Genomic DNA, 22,704 nt, shown 5'->3' with positions numbered 1-22,704 from the left:
AATTTTTAAGGAAATGGTCTGGCATTTCTGTGCTTTGGTCTGGGAATATCCATTCAATATGGGGGCAGGGGTTATATCACCCTGAGCTGAATCTTTGACTGACAAATGCATTATTATTCTGATGCAGCTCAATAGAACAAACTTATAAAGTTGGTTCCACAAATATAAAGGAATTCCTTTATATTCCTTTATAGAGAAATATAAAGAGGGACTACAGTCCGTGGGGTCGCAAAGAATTGGACACAATGGAGTGACTAACTTTATTCGGGTTTCCCTGCTGGCTCAGATGGTAAAGAATTGGTCTGCAATGCAGGAGACCTGGGTTTGATCCCTGGTTGGGGAATGTCACCTGGAGAAGAGAATGGCTACCCACTGCAGTATTTTCGCCTGGAGAATTCCATGGACAGGGGAGCTTGGTGGGTTACAGTCCAAAAGAGTAGGACACAACTGAAGTGACTAACACTTTCACTTTTTTCAACTTTGTTGGTGAAGAATTTAGAAAACACTGGCAAAACAGCAAGCTGAGATTCCAGAGCCCAGAGTGCTAAACCTTTCTGACCAGATTGGATGAAACCACTTACAACAACATCTTTGATCTCTGTTTCCTCATCAGAGAAATGAGGGTGTGAATGGAATGATTTCTCAGGCCACATCTGTCCATGATATTCTGGGAATACAATGTTTCAGTTCAGTTCACTTCAGTTCAGTCGCTCAGTCATGTCTGACTCTTTGTGACACCATGAATCGCAGCACACCAGGCCTCCCTGTCCATCACCAACTCCCGGAGTTTACATAAATTCATGTCCATCGAGTCGGTTATGCCATGCAGCCATCTCATCCTCTGTCGTCCCCTTCTCCTCCTGCCCCCAATCCCTCCCAGCATCAGACTCTTTTCCAATGAGTCAAATCTTCGCATGAGGTGGCCAAAGTACTGGAGTTTTAGCTTCAGCATCAGTCCTTCCAAAGAACACCCAGGACCTGTCTCCTTTAGGATGGACTGGTTGGATCTCCTTGCAGTCCAAGGGACTCTCAAGAGTCTTCTCCAATACCACAGCTCAAAAGCATCAATTCTTTGGCGCTCAGCTTTCTGCACAGTCCAACTCTCACATCCATACACGACCACTGGAAAAACCATAGCCTTGACTAGGCGGACCTTTGTTGGCAAAGTAATGTCTCTGCTTTTGAATATGCTATCTAGGTTAGTCATAACTTTCCTTCCAAGGAGTAAGCGTCTTTTAATTTCACTGCTGCAATGACCATCTGCAGTAATTTTGGAGCCCCCCAAAATAAAGTCTGACACTGTTTCCACTGTTTCCCCATCTATTTCCCATGAAGTGATGGGACCAGATGCCATGATCTTAGTTTTCTGAATGCTGAGCTTTAAGCCAACTTTTCCACTCTCCTCTTTCACTTTCATCAGGAGGCTTTTTAGTTCCTCTTCACTTTCTGCCATAAGGGTGGTGTCATCTGCATATCTGAGGTTATTGATATTTCTCCCAGCAATCTTGATTCCAGCTTGTGTTTCTTCCAGCCCAGTGTTTCTCATGATGTACTCTGCATAGAAGTTAAATAAGCAGGGTGACAATATACAGCCTTGACGTACTCCTTTTTCTATTTGGAACCAGTCTGTTGTTCCATGTCCAGTTCTAACTGTTGCCTCCTGACCTGCATATAGGTTTCTCAAGAGGCAGGGTCAGGTGGTCTGGTATTCCCATCTCTTTCAGAATTTTCCACAGTTTATTGTGATCCACACAGTCAAAGGCTTTGGCATAGTCAATAAAGCAGAAATAGATGTTTTTCTAGAACTCTCTTGCTTTTTTGATGATCCAGTGGATGTTGGCCATTTGATCTCTGGTTCCTCTGCCTTTTCTAAAACCAGCTTGAACATCTGTAAGTTCATGGTTCACGTATTGCTGAAGCCTGACTTGGAGAATTTTGAGCATTACTTTACTAGCATGTGAGATGAGTGCAATTGTGCGGTATTTTGAGCATTCTTTGGCATTGCTTTTCTTTGGGATTGGAATGAAAACGGACCTTTTCCAGTCCTGTGGCCACTGCTGAGTTTTCCAAATTTTCTGGCATATTGAGTGTAGCACTTTCACGGCATCATCTTTCAGGATTTGAAATAGCTCAACTGCAACTCCATCACCTCCACTAGCTTTGTTCGTAGTGATGCTTTCTAAGGCCCACTTGACTTCACATTCCAGGATGTCTGGCTCTAGGTGAATGATCACACCATCGTGATTATCTGGGTCGTGAAGATCTTTTTTGTATAGTTCTTCTGTGTATTCTTGCCTCCTCTTCTTAATATCTTCTGCTTCTGTTAGGTCCATACCATTTCTGTCCTTTATTGAGCTCATCTTTGCATGAAATGTTCCCTTGGTATCTCTAATTTTCTTGAAGAGATCTCTAGAATTTCCCATTCTGTTGTTTTCCTCTATTTCTTTGCATTGATCGCTGAGGAAAATGGCTGTCTGAGGAGGCCTTACAAATTCAATGTTTACAAGAGTTTAAAAATCTGAACCAATTTCTGAGTCTGGATTTTTTAATAATTGCAAGAAAATAAACGTTTATTAAATCTCTGGATTGGAGATTTTTTTATGGTTGAATGATGAAAGCAATTGTAAAGGATAGGCTAGTAATTCAGAAGATAGCAGAAGGAAAGTAAAAGGCAAACAGCAAACTGAGAAATACTGGCAACAAATTAGAAAAATAATGACAGCAAACTTTCATTGTGTCTAAGATTTATTAGGGTCTTACAAATAGCCAGGCATATTCTAAGAGCTCTATTTGGAAGGTGAATTTTCAATCACTGGATCACCAGGGAAGTACTGGGGGAATGCTTTTAAAAAAATTTTTAATTGAAGGATAATTGCTTTACAGGTTTTCTGTCATACATCAACAAGAATTGGTGCTGTCTTTTTAAAGAGAGAACAGAAACCATTTAGATGCTAGTAAATTTGAAAATGCCATTAGGGAAGAATCTCTAGCATCATGTTTTCTAGTTCTTGCCAGGTATTCTTGCCACAAATCAGTACACTTAAAGAAGAGGCAAAAGGTGATTTTAAGATGCAAAGTTACCTGAAAGTATACAATATGGAATTACCTGTCTTGAAAGGAAACACTGGAAGAGGCCTGCTAAATGAAGCCAATGTCATTAAATTATATATTCTGACTTTAGAAAACAATAATAATTAAGAACATGTAAGCCTACATGTTTTCCAAGGCAAACCATTCAATATCACAGTAATCCAAGTCTATGCCCCAACCAGTAACGCTGAAGAAGCTGAACGGTTCTATGAAGACCTACAAGACTTTTAGAAATAACACCCAAAAAAGATGTCCTTTGCATTATAAGGGACTGGAATGCAAAAGTAGGAAGTCAAGAAACACCTGGAGTAACAGGCAAATTTGGCCTTGGAATACGGAATGAAGCAGGCCAAAGGCTAATAGAGTTTTGCCAAGAGAATGCACTGGTCATGGCAAACACCCTCTTCCAACAACACAAGAGAAGACTCTACACATGGACATCACCAGATGGTCAACACTGAAATCAGATTGATTATATTCTTTGCAGCCAAAGATGGAGAAGCTCTATACAGTCAGCAAAAACAAGACTGGGAGCTGACTGTGGCTCAGATCATGAACTCCTTATTGCCAAATTCAGACTTAAATTGAAGAAAGTAGGGAAAACCACTAGACCATTCAGGTATGACCTAAATCAAATCCCTTATGATTATACAGTGGAAGTGACAAATAGATTTAAGGGCCTAGATCTGATAGATAGAGTGCCTGATGAACTATGGACAGAGGTTCATGACATTGTACAGGAGATAGGGATGAAGACCATCCCCAGGAAAAAAAGTGCAAAAAAGCAAAATGGCTGTCTGGAGAGGCCTTACAAATAGCTGTGAAAAGAAGAGAAGTGAAAAGCAAAGGAGAAAAGGAAAGATATAAGCATCTGAATGCAGAGTTCCAAAGAATAGCAAGAAGAGATAAGAAAGCCTTACTCAGAGAACAATGCAAAGAAACAGAGGAAAACAACAGAATGGGAAAGACTAGAGATCTCTTCAAGAAAATTAGAGATACCAAGGGAACATTTCATGCAAAGATGAGCTCGATAAAGGACAGAAATGGTATGGAACTAACAGAAGCAGAAGATATTCAGAAGAGGTAGCAGGAATATACAGAAGAACTATACAAAAAAGATCTTCACGACCCAGATAATCACGATGGTGTGATCACTGACCTAGTGCCAGACATCCTGGAATGTGAAGTCAAGTGGGCCTTAGAAAGCATCACTACGAACAAAGCTAGTGGAGGTGATGGAGTTGCAGTTGAGCTATTTCAAATCCTGAAAGATGATGCCGTGAAAGTGCTACACTCAATATGCCAGAAAATTTGGAAAACTCAGCAGTGGCCACAGGACTGGAAAAGGTCCGTTTTCATTCCAATCCCAAAGAAAAGCAATGCCAAAGAATGCTCAAAATACCGCACAATTGCACTCATCTCACATGCTAGTAAAGTAATGCTCAAAATTCTCCAAGTCAGGCTTCAGCAATACGTGAACCATGAACTTACAGATGTTCAAGCTGTTTTAGAAAAGGCAGAGGAACCAGAGATCAAATGGCCAACATCCACTGGATCATCGAAAAAGCAAGAAAGTTCCAGAAAAACATCTATTTCTGCTTTATTGACTATGCCAAAGCCTTTGACTGTGTGGATCACAATCAACTGTGGAAAATTCTGAAAGAGATGGGAATACCAGACCACCTGACCTGCCTCTTGAGAAACCTATATGCAGGTCAGGAGGCAACAGTTAGAACTGGACATGGAACAACAGACTGGTTCCATATAGGAAAAGGAGTATGTCAAGGCTGTATATTGTCACCCTACTTATTTAACTTCTATGCAGAGTACATCATGAGAAACACTGGGCTAGAAGAAACACAAGCTGGAATCAAGATTGCTGGGAGAAATATCAATAACCTCAGATATGCAGATGACACCACCCTTATGGCAGAAAGTGAAGAGGAACTAAAAAGCCTCCTGATGAAAGTGAAAGAGGAGAGTGGAAAAGTTGGCTTAAAGCTCAGCATTCAGAAAACTAAGATCATGGCATCTGGTCCCATCACTTCATGGGAAATAGATGGGGAAACAGTGGAAACAGTGTCAGACTTTATTTTGGGGGGCTCCAAAATTACTGCAGATGGTCATTGCAGCAGTGAAATTAAAAGACGCTTACTCCTTGGAAGGAAAGTTATGACTAACCTAGATAGCATATTCAAAAGCAGAGACATTACTTTGCCAACAAAGGTCCGCCTAGTCAAGGCTATGGTTTTTCCAGTGGTCGTGTATGGATGTGAGAGTTGGACTGTGAAGAAAGCTGAGCACCGAAGAATTGATGCTTTTGAACTGTGGTGTTGGAGAAGACTCTTGAGAGTCCTTTGGAGTGCAAGGAGATCCAACCAGTCCATTCTAAAGGAGACGGGTCCTGGGTGTTCTTTGGAAGGAATGATGCTAAAGCTAAAACTCCAGTACTTTGGGTACCTCATGCGAAGATTTGACTCATTGGAAAAGACTCTGATGCTGGGAGGGACTGGGGGCAGGAGGAGAAGGGGACGACAGAGGATGAGATGGCTAGATGGCATCACCGACTCGATGCACATGAGTCTGAGTGAACTCCGAGAGTTGGTGATGGACAGGGAGGCCTGGCGTGCTTTGATTCATGGGGTCGCAAAGAGTCGGACACGACTGAGGGACTGAACTGAACTGAAGCCTACAATGAAGACATGACTCCTATGAGCTAGGTTTATTTCTGCCCTTTCTGTTGTTGCTGCTCTTCTTTTTGCTTAATTGTAGTAAGATATGCATATACATGGAGAAGGTAATGGCAGTCCACTCCAGGACTCTTGCCTGGGAAATCTCATGGATACAGGAGCCCAGTAGGCTACAGTCAATGGGGTCATGACACGACTGAGCGACTTCACTTTCACTTTTCACTTTCATGCACTGGAGGAGGAAATGGCAACCCACTCCAGTGTTCTTGCCTGGAGAATCCCAGGGATGGGAGCCTGGTGGGCTGCCGTCTATGGGGTCGCAGAGTTGGACAGGACTGACGTGATTCAGCAGCAGCAGCAGCATGCATATACAACTGACCCTCTCAATCATTTATAGTCTAGAGTTCAATGTTGTTGAGTATATTCACGTTGTTGTGCAACCCAATCTCCAGAATTACTTTCATCTTACAGAAGTGAAACTTTATACCCATTAAGCAAGTCTCCACTTCCCCTTCCCCCAGCCCCAATCACAATTTCATTTTCTGTCCCTATGAAGTTGACAGTGAACTGCATCACATAAGTGGAATCAAGCAGTATTTGTCTTTTTGGGACTGGCTTATTTCACTTTAGAGCATACTGCCTGTGTTTTCTTCTGGGAGTTTTATGGTTTCAGGTCTTAGCATTTAAATCTTTAATCAATTTTGAATTTATTTTTGTATATAGTATTAAGTAGTCCAGTTTGATTCTTTTGCATGTAGCTGTACAATTTTCCCAACACCATTAATGGAAGAGGCTGTTTTTTACCCATTGGTATGCCTCCTTAGTCATAAATTGACCACAAATATGTGGCTTTATTTCTGGGCTTTCTATTCTGTTCCATTGAGCCGAGTGCTTGTTCTTGTGGCAATACCATACTATTTTGATTACTGTAGATCTATAATATAATTTGAAATCAGGGCACATGATACATCTAGTTTTGTTCTTCTTTCTCAAGATTGTTTTGGCTATTTAGGGTCTTTTGTGTCCCCAACAGATTTTGGAATTATTTGTTCCAGTTATGTGAAAAATGCCATTGGTATTTTGATAGGGATTGCACTGAATCTGTAGATTGCCTTGGATAGTATGGTCATTTTAGCAACATTAATTCTGCCAATTCATGAGCACAGTACATCTTTCCATTTGTTTGAGTCATCTTCTGTTTCTTTCTGCAAGGTCTTAAAGGTCTTTACCTTCTTGCTTAATTTATTCCTATTTTATTCTTTCTGATGTAATTGTGAATGGGATAGTTTTCCTAATTTCTCTGATAGTTTGCTGTTAGTGTATAGGAATGCAAAAAATTTATGTATGTTAATTTTGTACCCTGCAACTTTATTGAATTCATTTATTAGTTAAAATCATTTTTGGTGGCATTTTAAGGATTTTCTACGTATAGTATAATGCCATTTGCAAACAGTGCAAGGGGGCTTCCTTTCTCGTTCCTTAGAGAAAAAAAGTCAGGTTTTCACTGTAAAGTATGGTGTTAACTGTGGGCTTGTCATATATCACCTTTATTGTGTTGAGGTATGTCTCCCTCTGTGCACTTTCAGGAGAATTTTTACCATAAATGGAGGTTGATTTTTGTCAAAAGCATTTTTTTCATATACTGAGCACATGAGTTTTGTTCTTCAGTTTGTTAATATGGTATATCACATTGATTGATTTGTGGATATCAAACTATTCTTGCATCCTTGGGACAAAACTCACTTCATCATGGTGTATGAGCCCTTTAATGTATGGTTGAACTCACTTTGCTAATATTTTATTGAGGATTTTTGCATCTATGTTAATCATTGATTCATGCCTGTACTTTTTTTTTTCTGTGGTGTTTTGTCTGGGTTTGGTATCAGGGTGATTCTGGGTTTATAGAATGAGTTCTGAAAATGTTCCTTCCTCTTTGGTACATTGGAATGGTTTGAGAAGGATAGGTGTTAACTATTCTTGAAATGTTTGCTAGAATTCACCCGTGAAGCCCTCTTGTCCTGGACCTTCGTTTATTGGGAGGTATTTTTTTAAATTATTGATTCAGTTTCAACACTGGTAATTGATCTGTTCATATTTCTATTTCTTCCTGATTCAGTCTTGGGAGATGGTGTTTCTAAAAATTCATCCTTTTTTATTCTAGGTTGTACATTTTTATTGGCATATATTTGTAGTAATTTTAGGATATTTTGTGTTTCTGTAGTGTGGGTTATAACTTCTTTCTCATTTCTGATTTTATTCAGGCCTTAATTTTTCTTGATGAGTCTGGTGAAAGGCTTATCAATTTTGTCTTTTCAAAGAACCAGCTCTTAGTTTCATTCCTTTTTTTTTTTTTTAGCCTCTGTTTTATTTCTTGTTCTTATGATTTTTCCCTTTTACTGTCTTTGGGGGTTGTTGTTGTTCAATGTTTTCTAGTTCTTTTAGGTGTAAGGTTCAGTTCAGTTTAGTCACTCACTCAGTCGTGTCCGACTCTTTGTGACCCTGTGGACTGCAGCACACCAGGCCTCCCTGTCCATCACCAACTCCCGGAGTTTACTTAAACTCCTGTCCATTGAGTCGGTGATGCCATCCAACCATCACATCCTCTGTCGTCCCCTTCTCCTCCTGCCCTCAATCTTTCCCAGCATCAGGGTCTTTTCCAATGAGTCAACTCTTTGCATCAGGTGGCCAAAGTATTGGAGTTTCAGCTTCACCATCAGTCCTTCCAATGATTGGTTGCAATTTTTCTTATTCCCTGAGGTAGGCCATTAACCTCCCTCTTAGAACTGTTTTTGCTGTGCTCCATAGATTTTGGATTGTTATGTTTCCATTTTTGTCTCCAGTTATTTTTAAATTTCCATTTTCATTTCTTCAGTGACCCATTGACTACTTAGTAGCATTTTTTCAGCCTCCACACATCTTGTCTTTTGCAGTTTTTTTCTTGTAGTTGATTTCCAGTTTGACAGTGTTGTGGTTCAAAAAGACCACCTATATTTTCTTCTAGAAGTTTTATCATTTCAGGCCTGAGGTTCAATCTCTTTGCTCCTCAGGAGTAGCTAGGAGTTCAATAATGCTTGATTGTGATTCACAGAGCCATGGAGTGGGACTTATTGGGGGTTGGTTACATATTTAGTTGTAGATTCAGTGTATCCATGGAAGTAGCCAAGTTCAGGATCCTCCCAGATCACCATCTTGAACAAGAACCAGCTTATCTATACTTTCTAAAATTTTGAACACATGCTGCTTTTGTAAGAATAAAAGTCTACTAACAGGATAGTGTATATGACTATTTTTATTGCTATTAAAAATTATAACTCCCAGATGGGGAAGTAACATTCAAGGGGACAGAAACAGTTCAACAGGTGAGATTTCCAAATTGCTATAAATGTCCTTTGCAAAACTGAGCCAAGAAATAACTGAGGCACCAAGACACTACCAAAACAGGTAAATGTTGGTCTCTAGAAAAATCTTTTGAGTAATGTAGGAAGTAATTACATTAAGAAGGAAAATGAAAGATAATTACTAGCAATTAGCATGGGTTCACTAAGGAAACCTTGTACCAGATAACCTTTCCCTTCTTCCTTTTGTGCTTTTGTTATTATTATTAATGCATGTCATGGGAAGTACGTCTAAATTTAAGCTAAACATTTTGGAAAATCAAAACATGAGTAAGCTGAATAATAGATTACTCATAATTGGTTAAAGGAAATACACGCATATTCATTTCTCCATGTGCTTGTGCTTCAAGCCCTTCCCAGCGAAGGATGTAGCTGGGAGAGATGAGAATGGGAAAGAAGGGTGTGCTTTGGGACATGGTCTTTTTTGTGCTTTGCATCTGGCCCTGCAAATATTTAGAGTCGGGGAGCCTCGTGGGCTGCCATCTATGGGGTTGCACAGAGTTAGACACGACTGAAGCAACTTAGCAGCAGCAGTAGCCTTGTCTTTGCAGCAGCAGTAGTAGCATGACCAGTTTTGGGGGACAGCTTAGCGTAGATTCAGCACTGTAAGAGTCTTTCAATCCATGATATTTTGATCCTTTGACCAAGTTAATTAGTTAATCTAGACATGGTAATAATTTCCTATACAAATTTCCATTAGAGTTGAAAATTTTGTATCAAGTGTGTATGGTGATATCAAATTTTAAAATATCTCACACAGAATAAATTAGCTACTGATGGCATAAAGAGACAACAATAAACCCAATATAACTCAGGTTCTACCTTAATAAAATTAACATTTTGAGAATCCATAGTTAACTTTAGTTGGTTTTGTTTATATGTAAGTAGACATGGGCTGGACATTCTATAATTTTTTTGATTTCTCACAATAAACAGGTGTTAATTGATGGTTTTCTATTGTTTTACTTGCTTTACTATTTCTGTGACATCATCTAAGTTAAAACATGACTTACCTAGAGATGATCTGAGATTAGTCTTCCTCAGCTTTTTTCAGTTTCATATTTTGAAGTGAATATCACTAAAATTTGACATTTTTTTTCCTTAGAAAATTAAGATCAAGATTGAAATGTCATTTCCATACATTTGGTCTATATTATCAAATGTAGTACTATCAAACCACTAAGGGTAAGCTAAGCAAGCAGCAATTATTTAGGAAATTTTACAGAACATGTCTATTTGCAATGATAATACAGTACAGCAGCAGTTATCTAAGTTTCTTTTTCTTAAAGATGATGTCGCTTACATACGATATTCCATATCTACAAATAGTTTTGGGGGATTTATTTCCAAAACGTATAGTATATGCCAAGAGCACTGAAAAAAACTGAAATATGCACTGGCTGTACTATAATTTTTTCAGATAATTCCTCATCATATACCCTTTTACACATCTCTTGCTTTATACTCATGAACATGTACTGTTCTGTTGCATATACAGAAAATACAATGATGTTACAGATCAATGAGATGAATGAAAAAAATTTAATTTTTAACCATGCTGGCTTTAAAAAAATTAAAATGTGATGTAGACAGGTTTCTACATAAATGTGTCATCTAATTTTTTAAAAATAGTTCGGTTAGAACATTAATATTTGCATGCAGGAAAACTTTCAAATGGAGGCTAGATATTATGACTATTACCATGTCAGGTGATTCTTGAGCTCTGTTCTGGAACATAGTTACTTAGAAATAGTTCTTCTGGACATTGCTTGCTAAACTTTGTTAAGCCAGGAACAACACTATTTAATCTGGGGTTAACTGGTTTCCACCGCTGAGGCAGTGACCCAGGAATTACAAGGTTTTTCACTACGGCTGGTTGGAGCAGGCACTACTTCTGTATGAGGTTTGAGGATCGTTCCAGTATTTCAGGCGGTCCTTTCATTGGTTTCGTGTAGTTTTCTCCACGTGTGTGCTGATCTCTGCTTATCTCTGGAGTTTTGGTATAGCTGTCTCCCTTCAGACTTTAGCTGCCTCAGTCTCCCTGGTCTCCCAGCTCTGACTCCTTAATGAGGGTGTACACCAGGTTCCATGTGGGCTTCCTCTCCCTGTATCACAGCCTGGAAACTCTCTCCAGGCAGACAGCTGGGTCAGTCACAAGGTTCATTTCACTTGTTTCCTCTTAGGGATCACTGTCCTTCATTGGCTGAAAACATGTCTTGAAAACACTCCATCAAAATGAAAACACCATCCGAATCGGTTGTTCCATGTTTTGTCTTTGTTTGTTTTCTTGTTTTAGGTGGAAGGATAACTCTAGTACTTATCCATGTTGGATGAATCATAAGCAAGCTGACAACTTGAATCATTATGCCAGGAAGCTCTCCCTGCACTCCACTCAGTAGAATATGGGCCACATTCTACTCATGCTATCCTGTTGATACAGCTTTAGAAATGTCTCTCAAATATACCCTCCTTTCAATGCTATGTTAACCATCTCTATCTAGACTATTTCATCCACGCTTTACAGCTAATAGCCTCTGAAAAGATCTTCCTGGCTCTATCTAGCCTTCAATCATCCCACAGATTTCTATTAGATACAGATTTTTTTTTTTAACTGCTGTTCCCCCGGAACCTAGAATCTGATGTATATTGGTACTTGAAAAAATTGCCGAATTAATGAATTGCTCATTAATAGCTCAGGTATTTCCTGGGCTTCAAAAGCCCAAATTGCTTCCCTCTAATCATAGGTTCAAGCTGAGGCTGCCAATCAATGCTTTACATAATCTTCTATCCATCAACCTAGGTAAACACTGTCACACCATAAAATAAGTGGTTCATTTCTAAAATGTGTCTTACAGTCTTACTAACTTAAAGCCTTTTCTCACATGTTCCTTCCATTCTTCTTGAATTTTATCCATCCTCAAATCCCTCAAATGCCCTTCTTTTCTCATGCTGATACAGAACCCACCCTTCTCTGAATTCTTACAGCATCTATTCTTTGTGCTTATTTGAGCACTTTCACTGTTTTCTATTTGGGCGTGTATTTTTGGTTTGGGTGTGTTTATATTTTGTCTTCCCAAATGGACCAAAATCTTGCAGAAGTAGGAAACCCCCTTTTACAACTCCTTTATACATTTTAAAGGAGTTAAATATCTATTGATCAATAGATATTTTTAAAGTGAAAGCAGAGATCCTGATGGACAGACACATAAAGTCACTTATTTACAGTAAATTGGTATCTCACTCCATCACATGTCCTTTTTGTTACCCACATTGTGAAATGGTACTGTTGGTGAAAATCACTTCACAATAAAGTATTTTGGGTTTTAAATCAAATCCCTTCTTAGATTATATTATCGAGTCAGGATTCTGAAGCATATTTCATCTTACTATTTATCAAATTATAAAATAATTTAATATTATTAAATTATTTTATAAAATATAAAAATTTTTATATTTAAAATATATAAAATATATTTTTATCTCTATAAAATAATTTAATATTAGCAATGTTATATCAAATAATATTTAAACAGAAATGAAGGAAATCCTGATATCACATAGCCAGTGAACATAATCTGGTATTTATTTATGCAAACATACTATAAAACTCCTCTAAATTTTCAAAAAAAGTTATGTTGCCATATAAAATGGAAAAACCTAAAGTGAATATTAAGATTTCATTTTTAGCTCATTAAAAAGTACTGAAGTAAAATTCCTTGCTACAAACACAGAAGAGATAACCAGAGTGAGAAAATGTAAAAAAAAAAAATCAGTTTCTACTTTGGAGAAAGCATGTCTATTTTTCAAAAAATGTTTTAATTGATAGGAATTCCAATAAAAAGATTAAATTTTTTCTTGTCATGTCATAATGACATCTCAAAAACCTACATAGATTTTACCCTGTTAATTAAATTTAGGACACACAAAAGAAACTCCCCATACAGAAGACTTTTGCACTAGAAAACAGGTAATTCACATTCTGATAAAGAGCAAAAGACAAGTGCTTTATTATGAGAACTGTTCAAGTAAAATTTCAGTGTGCACCAGTGAAAGTGAATAAAGATTTGCATCATTTTTTTTTTTTCGAATGAACATTAGGTTAAAAGGGGGCTACACAGTTGTTTTTTGTTTTTTTGTTTCCAAACACCATCCTCTGCTAAGGCAAAAATACACTTCATTTTAGAACACAGCTGTTACAGAAGAAAGCTACATCACAGTACAGTACAGGTCACCCTAGTCTGGAAGCCATCATGGAATGGCACATCACCTACGCCTAGAGCTTTCTAATGCAGGCTAGAAGTACAGTATTTTGTCACAGCTTTATTTCTCTTTAAACTGATGAAATTGGAATACACTTTCTATTTCTCAGGAGTGTGCAGATGGGGCCCATATGCTGATATTACAGTAATTACAACATTAAATAACATTGCACAGTCAACCTCCAAGGCTAGTTCAGTAGAAAATAACAAGTATTAAAATGTACCTTTACTAGTGGTTTTACATCGCACTAATTATGAAAGAAAAGTAGGCAAATGCCCAATTACAAAGTTGCACATTATAGGCATAATGATGTGGAATAAATACAAGAAATCTGGCAAAATACTAAAACAGGTCACATGGGAACCAACTGAACAACCACATAAGCGTAAATCAATAATATACTATTATAAATAGCATGTTTTGCTCCAAAGTCTCTTATGTAATGACAGATAGTACTAAGTCAGGGGTGGATGGAGAGGCTTGGAGGGAGCATGAGGCAAACATTCCCAATGCCCATTAATTCCTGAGGTGGCATTATTTCTTAACTGATGCATTGTTCAACACTGTAAAGATGAGTTTGTGCTACGAAACGGTCCCAATATTATTATATTATACTTTCACAATTAATGTCATGGGATTTGGAAGGCAGCAAACCTAAGTGACACTTTACATGATAATAGCCAGGTAAAATATTGACTCTCTTTAATTTTGCCGCTCCAATTAGTAGTGGGCCAGGAAACACTTTCAAATTCAAAAGAAATTTTATGTAGATTTAACTCCTTCCCCAGGACTTCTTAGTTAGCTCAAGCAAAGCTATTATTATCTTCACGTACTTTATTTTAAAACCTCTAAGTGCCAACACTGTAAACATTTTGTATCTTCTCAACTAAACCTTGTCTGATAACAAGGATAAGAGCAAAGATAAGCAGAAGTAATTCTGTGTATAACAAAGCTGATCTACTTATCAGCTTCTGGTTCAAATTTAAATACGGTTTAAAAATAACTTTTAAAAGTCCATGCTACAATTGTAAAGACTAGTTTTCTGTGCACTTTTTAAACGCTGGACACAATTTTCAAAATTGCATGATGGAGATAAGAATTTTAAAAACCCACCAGAATGTAAATAACAGAAAGAACATTTTCAACTCAAAGCATCAAACGTACATTTACGTGCAGAAATCTAGACAACTATACAAGTTTTAAGCAATCATCTGTTTTATTATACAACTCTATAAACAGAAGATGAACAGAAATACACAATATACTTACCTGTACATGTGAACCTACTTTTTTAGCTACAGATATTTATTATAGTTCATACTGACTTTAATTTTATAGTTCATAACTATGTATAACCTTATTGCAATAAGGGCAAATTCTACATGGGGAGATTCACAGGCCAATCACATTAGGCATCACCAGTACATTCAAAAACTGTACCTCTTATACGGGTGTATCTTCCCTGATCCTGTAAATTCGAGTGTCTTTACAGCTTAAGCTCATTTGCTATTTTAGATGCAATGTTTTTAAAGGCAATAGATGTCCCGGATATTCGCTTGAAGCGGACCCCGTTGAGGGACAGTCGTGGCAACTTGCAGACTTCCATCTCCCACTGCACGAGGCTATCCTGCCTGGCATCACCATGGACGCAGAAAAGCAAAAACCTCTCTTTCTGTTCATAATCACAGTTATTTGCATCTAACACTTTGCGGATTTCTCTCATCATGTCATTGGGGTCCATTGAACTAGTGGTCTTCATGCTCCACGTGAACCGCAGAGAACGTGGCTTGGAATCTTTACCCTCCTCCTTTTCTCTTTCTTTTGGTTCCCCTGTTGTACTTCTGGAATAAGAGGACAGAGCGGGGAGGGGGGAAAATGAAGACAAAAATTCCTGTCAGCAAAGACATCAAAACACACACAAAATATAAGCAGTCACAACCCAGTGACTAATAAAATGACCCAGTTTGTAGACTACCTTCAAGTAGATACAAAGATCTGTATCATCTTGCTATTACAAAAATCAGATTCCAGGATGCCATCTGTTTTGACTCGTATTAATATCTTCCATTTAAAACAGCTTATTTTCTTAAATATATTTGTTTGTGGGAAATGTTTGCATCCGAAAGCAAACAACTTGATATTTTTCCTCCATATTTGTTTGAAAATGCAGATTCTCCATTTTCTATACATTTATACAAAATGGAGACCACAAGCAAGTTGTTTATAAACACACATTTTTGAAATATAAAGAATAATTTTCTTTTTTTTTTTTTTTTTGCATAGGAGGTCTGGGGACCAGAAGAGTAGTAATGGCTACTGTGGGATTATTTGTACCTGATGATGTGGAGAAAAAATGTGGTTCTGCAGTGGGGTAACACGCAGGAGTGCAGACATCAGATTTCAATGTTCTGCTAAACATATCCTTAAAATAGTCTACAGGGCTCCAAGTGGCCTATTACACTCCAACTCCCACCCCTAACCCTCCATCTATTATTTTCCTCCTTACTGGCTTCCATACTGTTCTCTGAACATACGGGGTATGTTTTTGCCTTAAGGCTTTTACACAGGCTGTTCCCTCTGCCATAAATGCTTTTCCCTCAGATGGCTGCTCACTTTCTCCATGTGGTCTATAACAACTATGCCTACTCTGGCGCAGCCAATTATATACTATTTAGTTCATTTATTATATGTATCGTCTGTCTTCATCACTAGACTGTAAATTCCAATAGGGCAAGTTTTGTTGGTTTTGTTCACTGATGTATCTCATACATCTAGAACTGTGCTAAGCAAATAGCAAGAGACTGACTTAAATGAGTCAGCCTTACTGGATTTTCCTTATCGGAGGTCTCCCCCAATAAATAATACAGTATCAGAAAATCTACTTCAAATAATCAAAGAAAGGTAAAATAAATAATTATTTATGATTCAGAAGATGCTGTAATTAAATTTGTTGAGCAGTTTTGTTACAATTTTAAATTGCTAATCTAACTAACTTGTGTGTGATTTAAAGAAAAAAAAGGATACAATTTTAAAGGAATTTATATTCTACTATATAAATATTTTATGTCTGTATATAATTTTACATCAATATTATCATAATATATATTCATGTATACATTTATATTTACACATTTTTATGTATTCATTTACATATGTTTTCCTCCTCATTCTTAGATATTTCAACAGACAAACCTCTGCCAACTATGCCAACTTGAGAAAACTGGGAAAAGATTAAGTGTAGAATATAAATTTCCAAAGACTATCAAGCAACTATGGAGAGCATATCTCAGTGTCTTCTCTATTAATCTCTTTTATTTGTTCACTAAATCTAAGCTATGACATCACAGGTCTCTGGGTGTGTGTGCAGATCCAACCAGTCATTCACCAGGACCATATGCACAACACGGGCCATGGGATCAGTGTGCCAGGGTGGGGACGTACCCAGGACATCATGTGATTGGACACTCATTTTAAAAACAGAACTGACAACTGGGAAACTTAAATCACTTCTCCGTGGTGAAAAGCGAAGACTAGAAATCAGATGTTTTACTCCGTCTAGTTTTCTTTCCATTCCATCAAGGAAACCTGGTGACCTTAAGACAATAGGCACATACAAGGTATTTTTCTACCTTTATCTCAAATGCATCACCACCGTTGTAACATTAACTGTACAAAGTGCCTGGACATACTGACATCAACAGTAATAGCTAACACCGACTTAGGAGGAGTACTTATTGGGAAGTGACGTGAAAGTTGCTCAGTCATGTCTGACTCTTTGTGACCCCATGGACTATACAGTCCGTGGAATTCTCCAGGCCAGAATACTGGAGTGGGTAGCCTTTCCCTTCTCCAGGGGATCGTCCCAACCCAGGGATTGAACCAAAGTCTTCTGGATTGCAAGTGGATTCTTTACCACTGCTGAGCCACAAGGGAAGCCTAGGTACCAGGAATTGTTCTAGGTGCCTAATGTGTGTTAATTACTCATTTACCCCTTACAACAACCCTAGGAGGCAGTCAGAGTGAGGAAGCATGGGTGCCAAGAGTTAAAGTAACTTTCTTAAAGGTATACAGCGAGGTAAGTGGCACAGCATAGCTCACACCCATGAGGTCTGGCTCCAAGCCAGCACTATTCACCACCATGAATAGGACAGAACCTCACTGTAACAGGTTGGGTCCCACCAGTGCTCCTTACTGCTTCTTCAACTGTAAAATGTCTACCTTTCACTGGGTTGTCATGAGGATTAAATGACCAGCTGGTACCTTACAGTTAGTAGGTATCTGATAAGTTTGTTCAAAAGCAAAAAAAAAAAAAAAGAGAGAGAGATAGAGATAGAGAGACATGTAGCCACATTAAAAAGATAAATGCATGCAGATTTAAATGCAGCATCAGTAGCCACTTGTGACCTTACATGCTATTAAATGTCTCAAGAGGAAAATCGAGTAGAGAGACAGGATGAGTTGCAAGAAGGGGGCTCAAGACTAAGTGACTCAGCGAGGGCAGGGCTAACCACAAGTCTGTATTTATTTAATAGGCAAAAGGAGGCTGAAAATTGTTCTGCCTCCCTCTGGCTCCTTATTAAGGTGACTTGGGTACCTAATCCCAAAAAAGAAACATTCAACTATTATGACTAAACACATACACAGCACAGTTTGTAAAAAAGACTACATAGGGATGCTCAATAAAGCTTTTCCAAAGCTGATGGTGGTTTCTGATTTTGGCTGCATGGCACGTGGGATCTTAGTTCCCCAACCAGGGATTGAGCCTGCGAGATGTGCACTGGAAGTACAGTATTAACTACTGAACCATCAGGGTTTCCAAAGCTCATGGTGCCTTGTTTTTCTAGTAATTTTAAAAGAAGAAATTAAATTGAGACTTGTAGCTGGTCAAATATAATCCCTGAATGAAGCCAGGCCTCTGTCCTACTGAGGAACTGCTTGTCAAGGTTCTAAGGTTTATGCGTTTACCCCTTCATGCTGGTGTACATTCAAAATAATCACACGTCTTCGTTTCTTAAACTTCCCATTTATAAATACAACACAAGCACTAACATGTCACTACCGTGGTCCACACCAGTGGCGCCAGTGCCCCTCCCTGCCAATCACAAGCCCTGGGGGTAGGGCCCAGCCACCCGTTTCATCCAGCCCTCCACCCTATTCTGACTGTGTGCAAGTTTGTGATCCATCACCAAAATGAATACACAAGCAGTATCAAGTGTCAAAAAAGCCATAAAATATGGCAGGGTGAGGGTTTTGAAATGTGGTCCACCAATGAATAGTCCCCTAAAATATATTTCTAGTATCACAGCTTCCTATGTATTTGGTTACCTCAATGTTCTGGGTTATTTGATTAATTTTATTTACATCATTTTTGTGAGAAAAGGATCGGTACATTTTAATCTATTAATTCTTCTGCATGTTTAAGACATGTTTTTTAATAGGACAGAAAGGCTATAAGGCATACAGTTCAAAATAATGTTTAGGAAACACAAACAAAGTTAATAATAAATACTAGGCAACATTAGGAAAACCCATACCAATATAAAAACTATAAATGCACATTCTATCTAGTTATTAGTTCTCTCCATGTTTATTAAGTGCTGTTAAGTATTTCAAAAGAACGTCTTCACACACAGGGACCTAGCAGCGAAGTATTAATAGTGGCTCCTCACCTTGAGGTGTCGGCTCTGCCACTGGCTTCGCCTTCACTTGGATCCCTCAAAACAAAGTGAAGGTTGAGATTTAATGATAAAAGTGAAAAAAATTACCAAGAAAACCTGTATCTAAAATGATTTTAAAATTAACTTGTTGAGCAAATTTCTAGCATGAAAAGATCTCTATTACTAGTCAGTCTAATATCACTTATGTTTTTCATCATAACCACACTTAACTATCATTTATTGAGCGTCTACTGGGTATTGTCAGAGAGGACATGCTAAGTGATGGTTTAGGATTTTTACGTAATCTTCCAATTTCCAGCTGTGACTTTAAAGTCATAATTTATCTTTTCACTTTTAGTTCAATCTAAAGTTAAAACTATTTAATAATTATCAGCAGCAAGATTTAACTTCATAATGGTTATTACCCATAACTGGAGTAGTCGCTCAATTCAGAAAAATATAAATTAACCTTGTAGTGAGAAATAAAGCTCAGCATATAAGTATTTCTGAAAATAAATACTAGTTTTTAAATATGCAAGTAACTTATTTCAGAAGTTATGCTAATGATTCATGCACATGATAAAATATTACAGCACACCAAACAGCCTATCCAAGCAGATGAGTCTAAAAACATGAATTCAATCTTAAAAGAAACACTGATCTTACCTGGATATCCACCTGTGAAATAAAACCAGAAAAACTCCACTAACTGTTCTTTTGTTGAATGTAATTTGTCATATTCAAAGGTAATTATCTACACAGGAGTATCAAGTTATAAACCAGCTGAAATATACTGAGATGACTTGTGATAGCAAAACAGTAAATAGCTGGGAAAAATCAACAACTTGAACCCTTAAGTTAACATTTTCTTAATGTTTTAACCATTCCAGAAACATTATTTATGTAAAATGAATGCAACAGGAATAAAATCAGTACCACTTTCCTCATCCCTCAAATTAGTAACAATGTCGTGTATCAGTACAACAAGCTCTAAAACTTCAACTGGTTAAAATATGAATGCCTTATATACTTCTCAGGGTCTTTAACTATAGGAATTTCGTGACAGATGTATTAGGTAAAAACCATTTTCCTATCTGAATTAAAAAGGATAATAAGATGTACTCTCACATTCAAACAGGTTTTCTTAAATTTCTATTTTTAATAACTGGCATCTTCCTTGGGAAGTATAACAAAAGTTCAAAGCTATTTACACAAACCTATTTTTACTACAGCACACTGAAATACAACACATTTTTGAGGAGGCCCAAATGAAGTGTGCAGTTTGAGTTACATGTAGATATACTGATAGATACTGAGGGACAGTCTTTCAACTGGGCAAGAAAGATAATAATGCTGCTGATTCCTGCTGCTAAGATAAAATTCCTTTAACAGGAAGGGATCTATGTTGCACTGGACTTTTCTACGGCTGGCAGACTGCTGCCCAACTGTAAGCATTAGGAATGAAACACACCTTAGGCCCTACTTCCCTTGCAGCTAACTATTTGCAATTGACTCGTCACATCATTTCCCATATCCTGTTCGTGCCTGCCTGGACGCCACAAAGACATCGACTGGAAGAACTTCTGCTAGTTGGCAATGGTTTCAAATAGTGCATAAGTCAGCTCCAAGCAGCCATGGAGGGAGGCACCTGGGGATAGAGAAGTGCAGCTGGCTGTAACAGCACATGCGGTGTGTGTGGCACGGTTCTCCAATATTTAGAAGTTTAAAAAAGCCACATACCTTATATATAATCAGCTGAACTAATCAGGTTATTCCCTATATAAGAACTATGAGGTTTGATATAATCTCCAGTCTATACAATAGGTATACAGAACTCCTTCAAAACAAATCATTCTAGACACTTGGAAATAGAACGTCTATGTCCTCCCCTGATGGATTAGTCTAGTGTAAATCACTTTACTTAGAAAGTTCTTTCTTAAGCCCAGAAAACAACTCTTTCATGTGGTCATTCTGGCGTCCAGCTTCTTACTGGCCAAGGAGAACTACCAGCTGGCTTCTTCTTTGTGATAATGGTTTTAAAATACATGAATGATTAACTCTGAACTATTCTGTATCCTTCTTTTCTTAAAGCTTAATAATCCAAATTCCTTTACTTTTCCCCTGTAACATCCTATTTTTATCCCCCATCTTTTAAAGGCTTTAGTAGCACATCGACTGAGTTGGTTCCTGAACCTGTGAGGTGTCTTGGCTTGTGAGTTGGGCATGTGCCAGCCCTGCCCCCAGCACATGGGGTGTGGTGTGGATCCCACGGAGGTGTCAGCGTGTCGCTCCATTTCTTCCAGCTTTAGGTAGAGTGAGGTGAGGAAGCCAAAGGGAACACAGAGAAAGGCCGGGCTTGAGCCCAGGACAAGCTTAAGAAGACAAGCGGGAAGGATGATAACTTGACAGTTGAGTTGAGAATATTAAATAAGCCACTGAAAAAGTTACCTAGTTTATCGCCAAGCCTCCAACACCCAAAGCTCAACAGGCTGCAAATGCATAAAGATCAGCTGCATGTCCAGTCTGTCTGTTGCTAAAGAGCTCAGTGGGTTCATCCCTGGGATGGAAATTCATTCTTGCCTGTCTTCCTGCATTAAGTCATCTGAAGCAGAATTAGATGGCCCCACCTTGAGCCACAAAATGCTACCCTTATGGCACTGTTGTGAACACAAATATATTTGTAAAGCCAAAACTGTTCATAGGGTGACAAGTGACCTCAGAGCAGAACTGAGCATTTTTTCTCTTCTCTAACGAAATCCAGAATTAATTAAAATATGTTAAAAGTCAAGACATTAAAAAACCCTATTGGACTTCCCTGGTGGTAAGTGGATAAGAATCCACTTGCCAATGCAAGGGACATGGGCTCAGTCCCCGGCCTGAAATTTCACATGCTTTGGAGCAACTAAGCTGTTGCACCACAACTAACAAGCCCCAACTCTACAGCCCACGAGCCACAGCTATTGAGCCCACTTGCTGTAACTACTGAAGCCCAGGTGCCCTAGAGCCTGTGCTCTGCAACAAGAGAAGCCACTGCAGGGAGAAGCCCGCACACCGCAAAGAAGAGTCTTCCCCGCTAGCCCCAACTAGAGAAAGCCTGCACAAAGGACCCAGCATAGCAGAAAAAAACACAACACCCTCTAATTTCTGACAAACAGCAGCAAACAACCTCCTCCCTCGCTTCTTTCTCTCTGCCCCCTCAAAGCCTCTACTAAATGACATTGTTCAAACGGGGATAAGGGCATGGTGGAACCTGAGAAACTTTCACACTAGCACCCCCCGCAGGCTGGCTCTGAGCACTCTTATTCCCTCAACCTTGTCCTCTCTTTCAGGACCTGTTTCCTTCAGAGCACTTATCAGAATGTTTAATAACTTTCTTTACTTTTTAAACTGTCTTCCACATTATTCATCTACTCATGCGATAAACATCTACTGAATGCTACACCACACGTCAGAGGAAGCATTCACTCTTCGGCAGGAGATTCAGCGTAGAACAGAGCAAACCAACCACAAGCCCCTGTTCTCACAAAGAGTGTCTTCTTGGGAGAGACACATGACAAACAATTAAGTCAAGGAAATCCACTATTTCACATAGTATCAAGTGCTGTGGAGAAA

General features: G+C 38.4%; 1 protein-coding gene across 6 annotated transcripts in view; it reads right to left on the bottom strand.

The window, feature by feature from the left end:
- Positions 1–13,158: 13,158 nt before the first annotated feature.
- MARK1 (microtubule affinity regulating kinase 1) overlaps positions 13,159–22,704 on the bottom strand; it is a 139,573-nt gene continuing 130,027 nt past the window's right edge. For 4 of the 6 annotated variants that reach the window (XM_027564473.1, XM_027564477.1, XM_027564474.1 and 1 more), the window contains 2 exons: positions 19,105–19,149; positions 13,159–15,276 (listed from right to left, as the gene is read on the bottom strand). In XM_027564473.1, the coding sequence (XP_027420274.1) occupies positions 14,922–15,276; positions 19,105–19,149 (400 nt within the window). In that variant the 3' untranslated portion in view covers positions 13,159–14,921. The remainder of the gene's footprint in view (positions 15,277–19,104; positions 19,150–22,704) is intronic. The other 2 variants (XM_027564475.1, XM_027564476.1) reach the window with 1 other exon arrangement.

The sequence above is a fragment of the Bos indicus x Bos taurus genome, chromosome 16 (genome assembly GCF_003369695.1).
Source record: "Bos indicus x Bos taurus breed Angus x Brahman F1 hybrid chromosome 16, Bos_hybrid_MaternalHap_v2.0, whole genome shotgun sequence".
NCBI classification, from domain to species: Eukaryota; Metazoa; Chordata; class Mammalia; order Artiodactyla; family Bovidae; genus Bos; species Bos indicus x Bos taurus.
The sequence above is the reverse complement of the archived record's forward strand: the minus strand, read 5'-3'. Positions and strand labels throughout refer to the sequence as shown.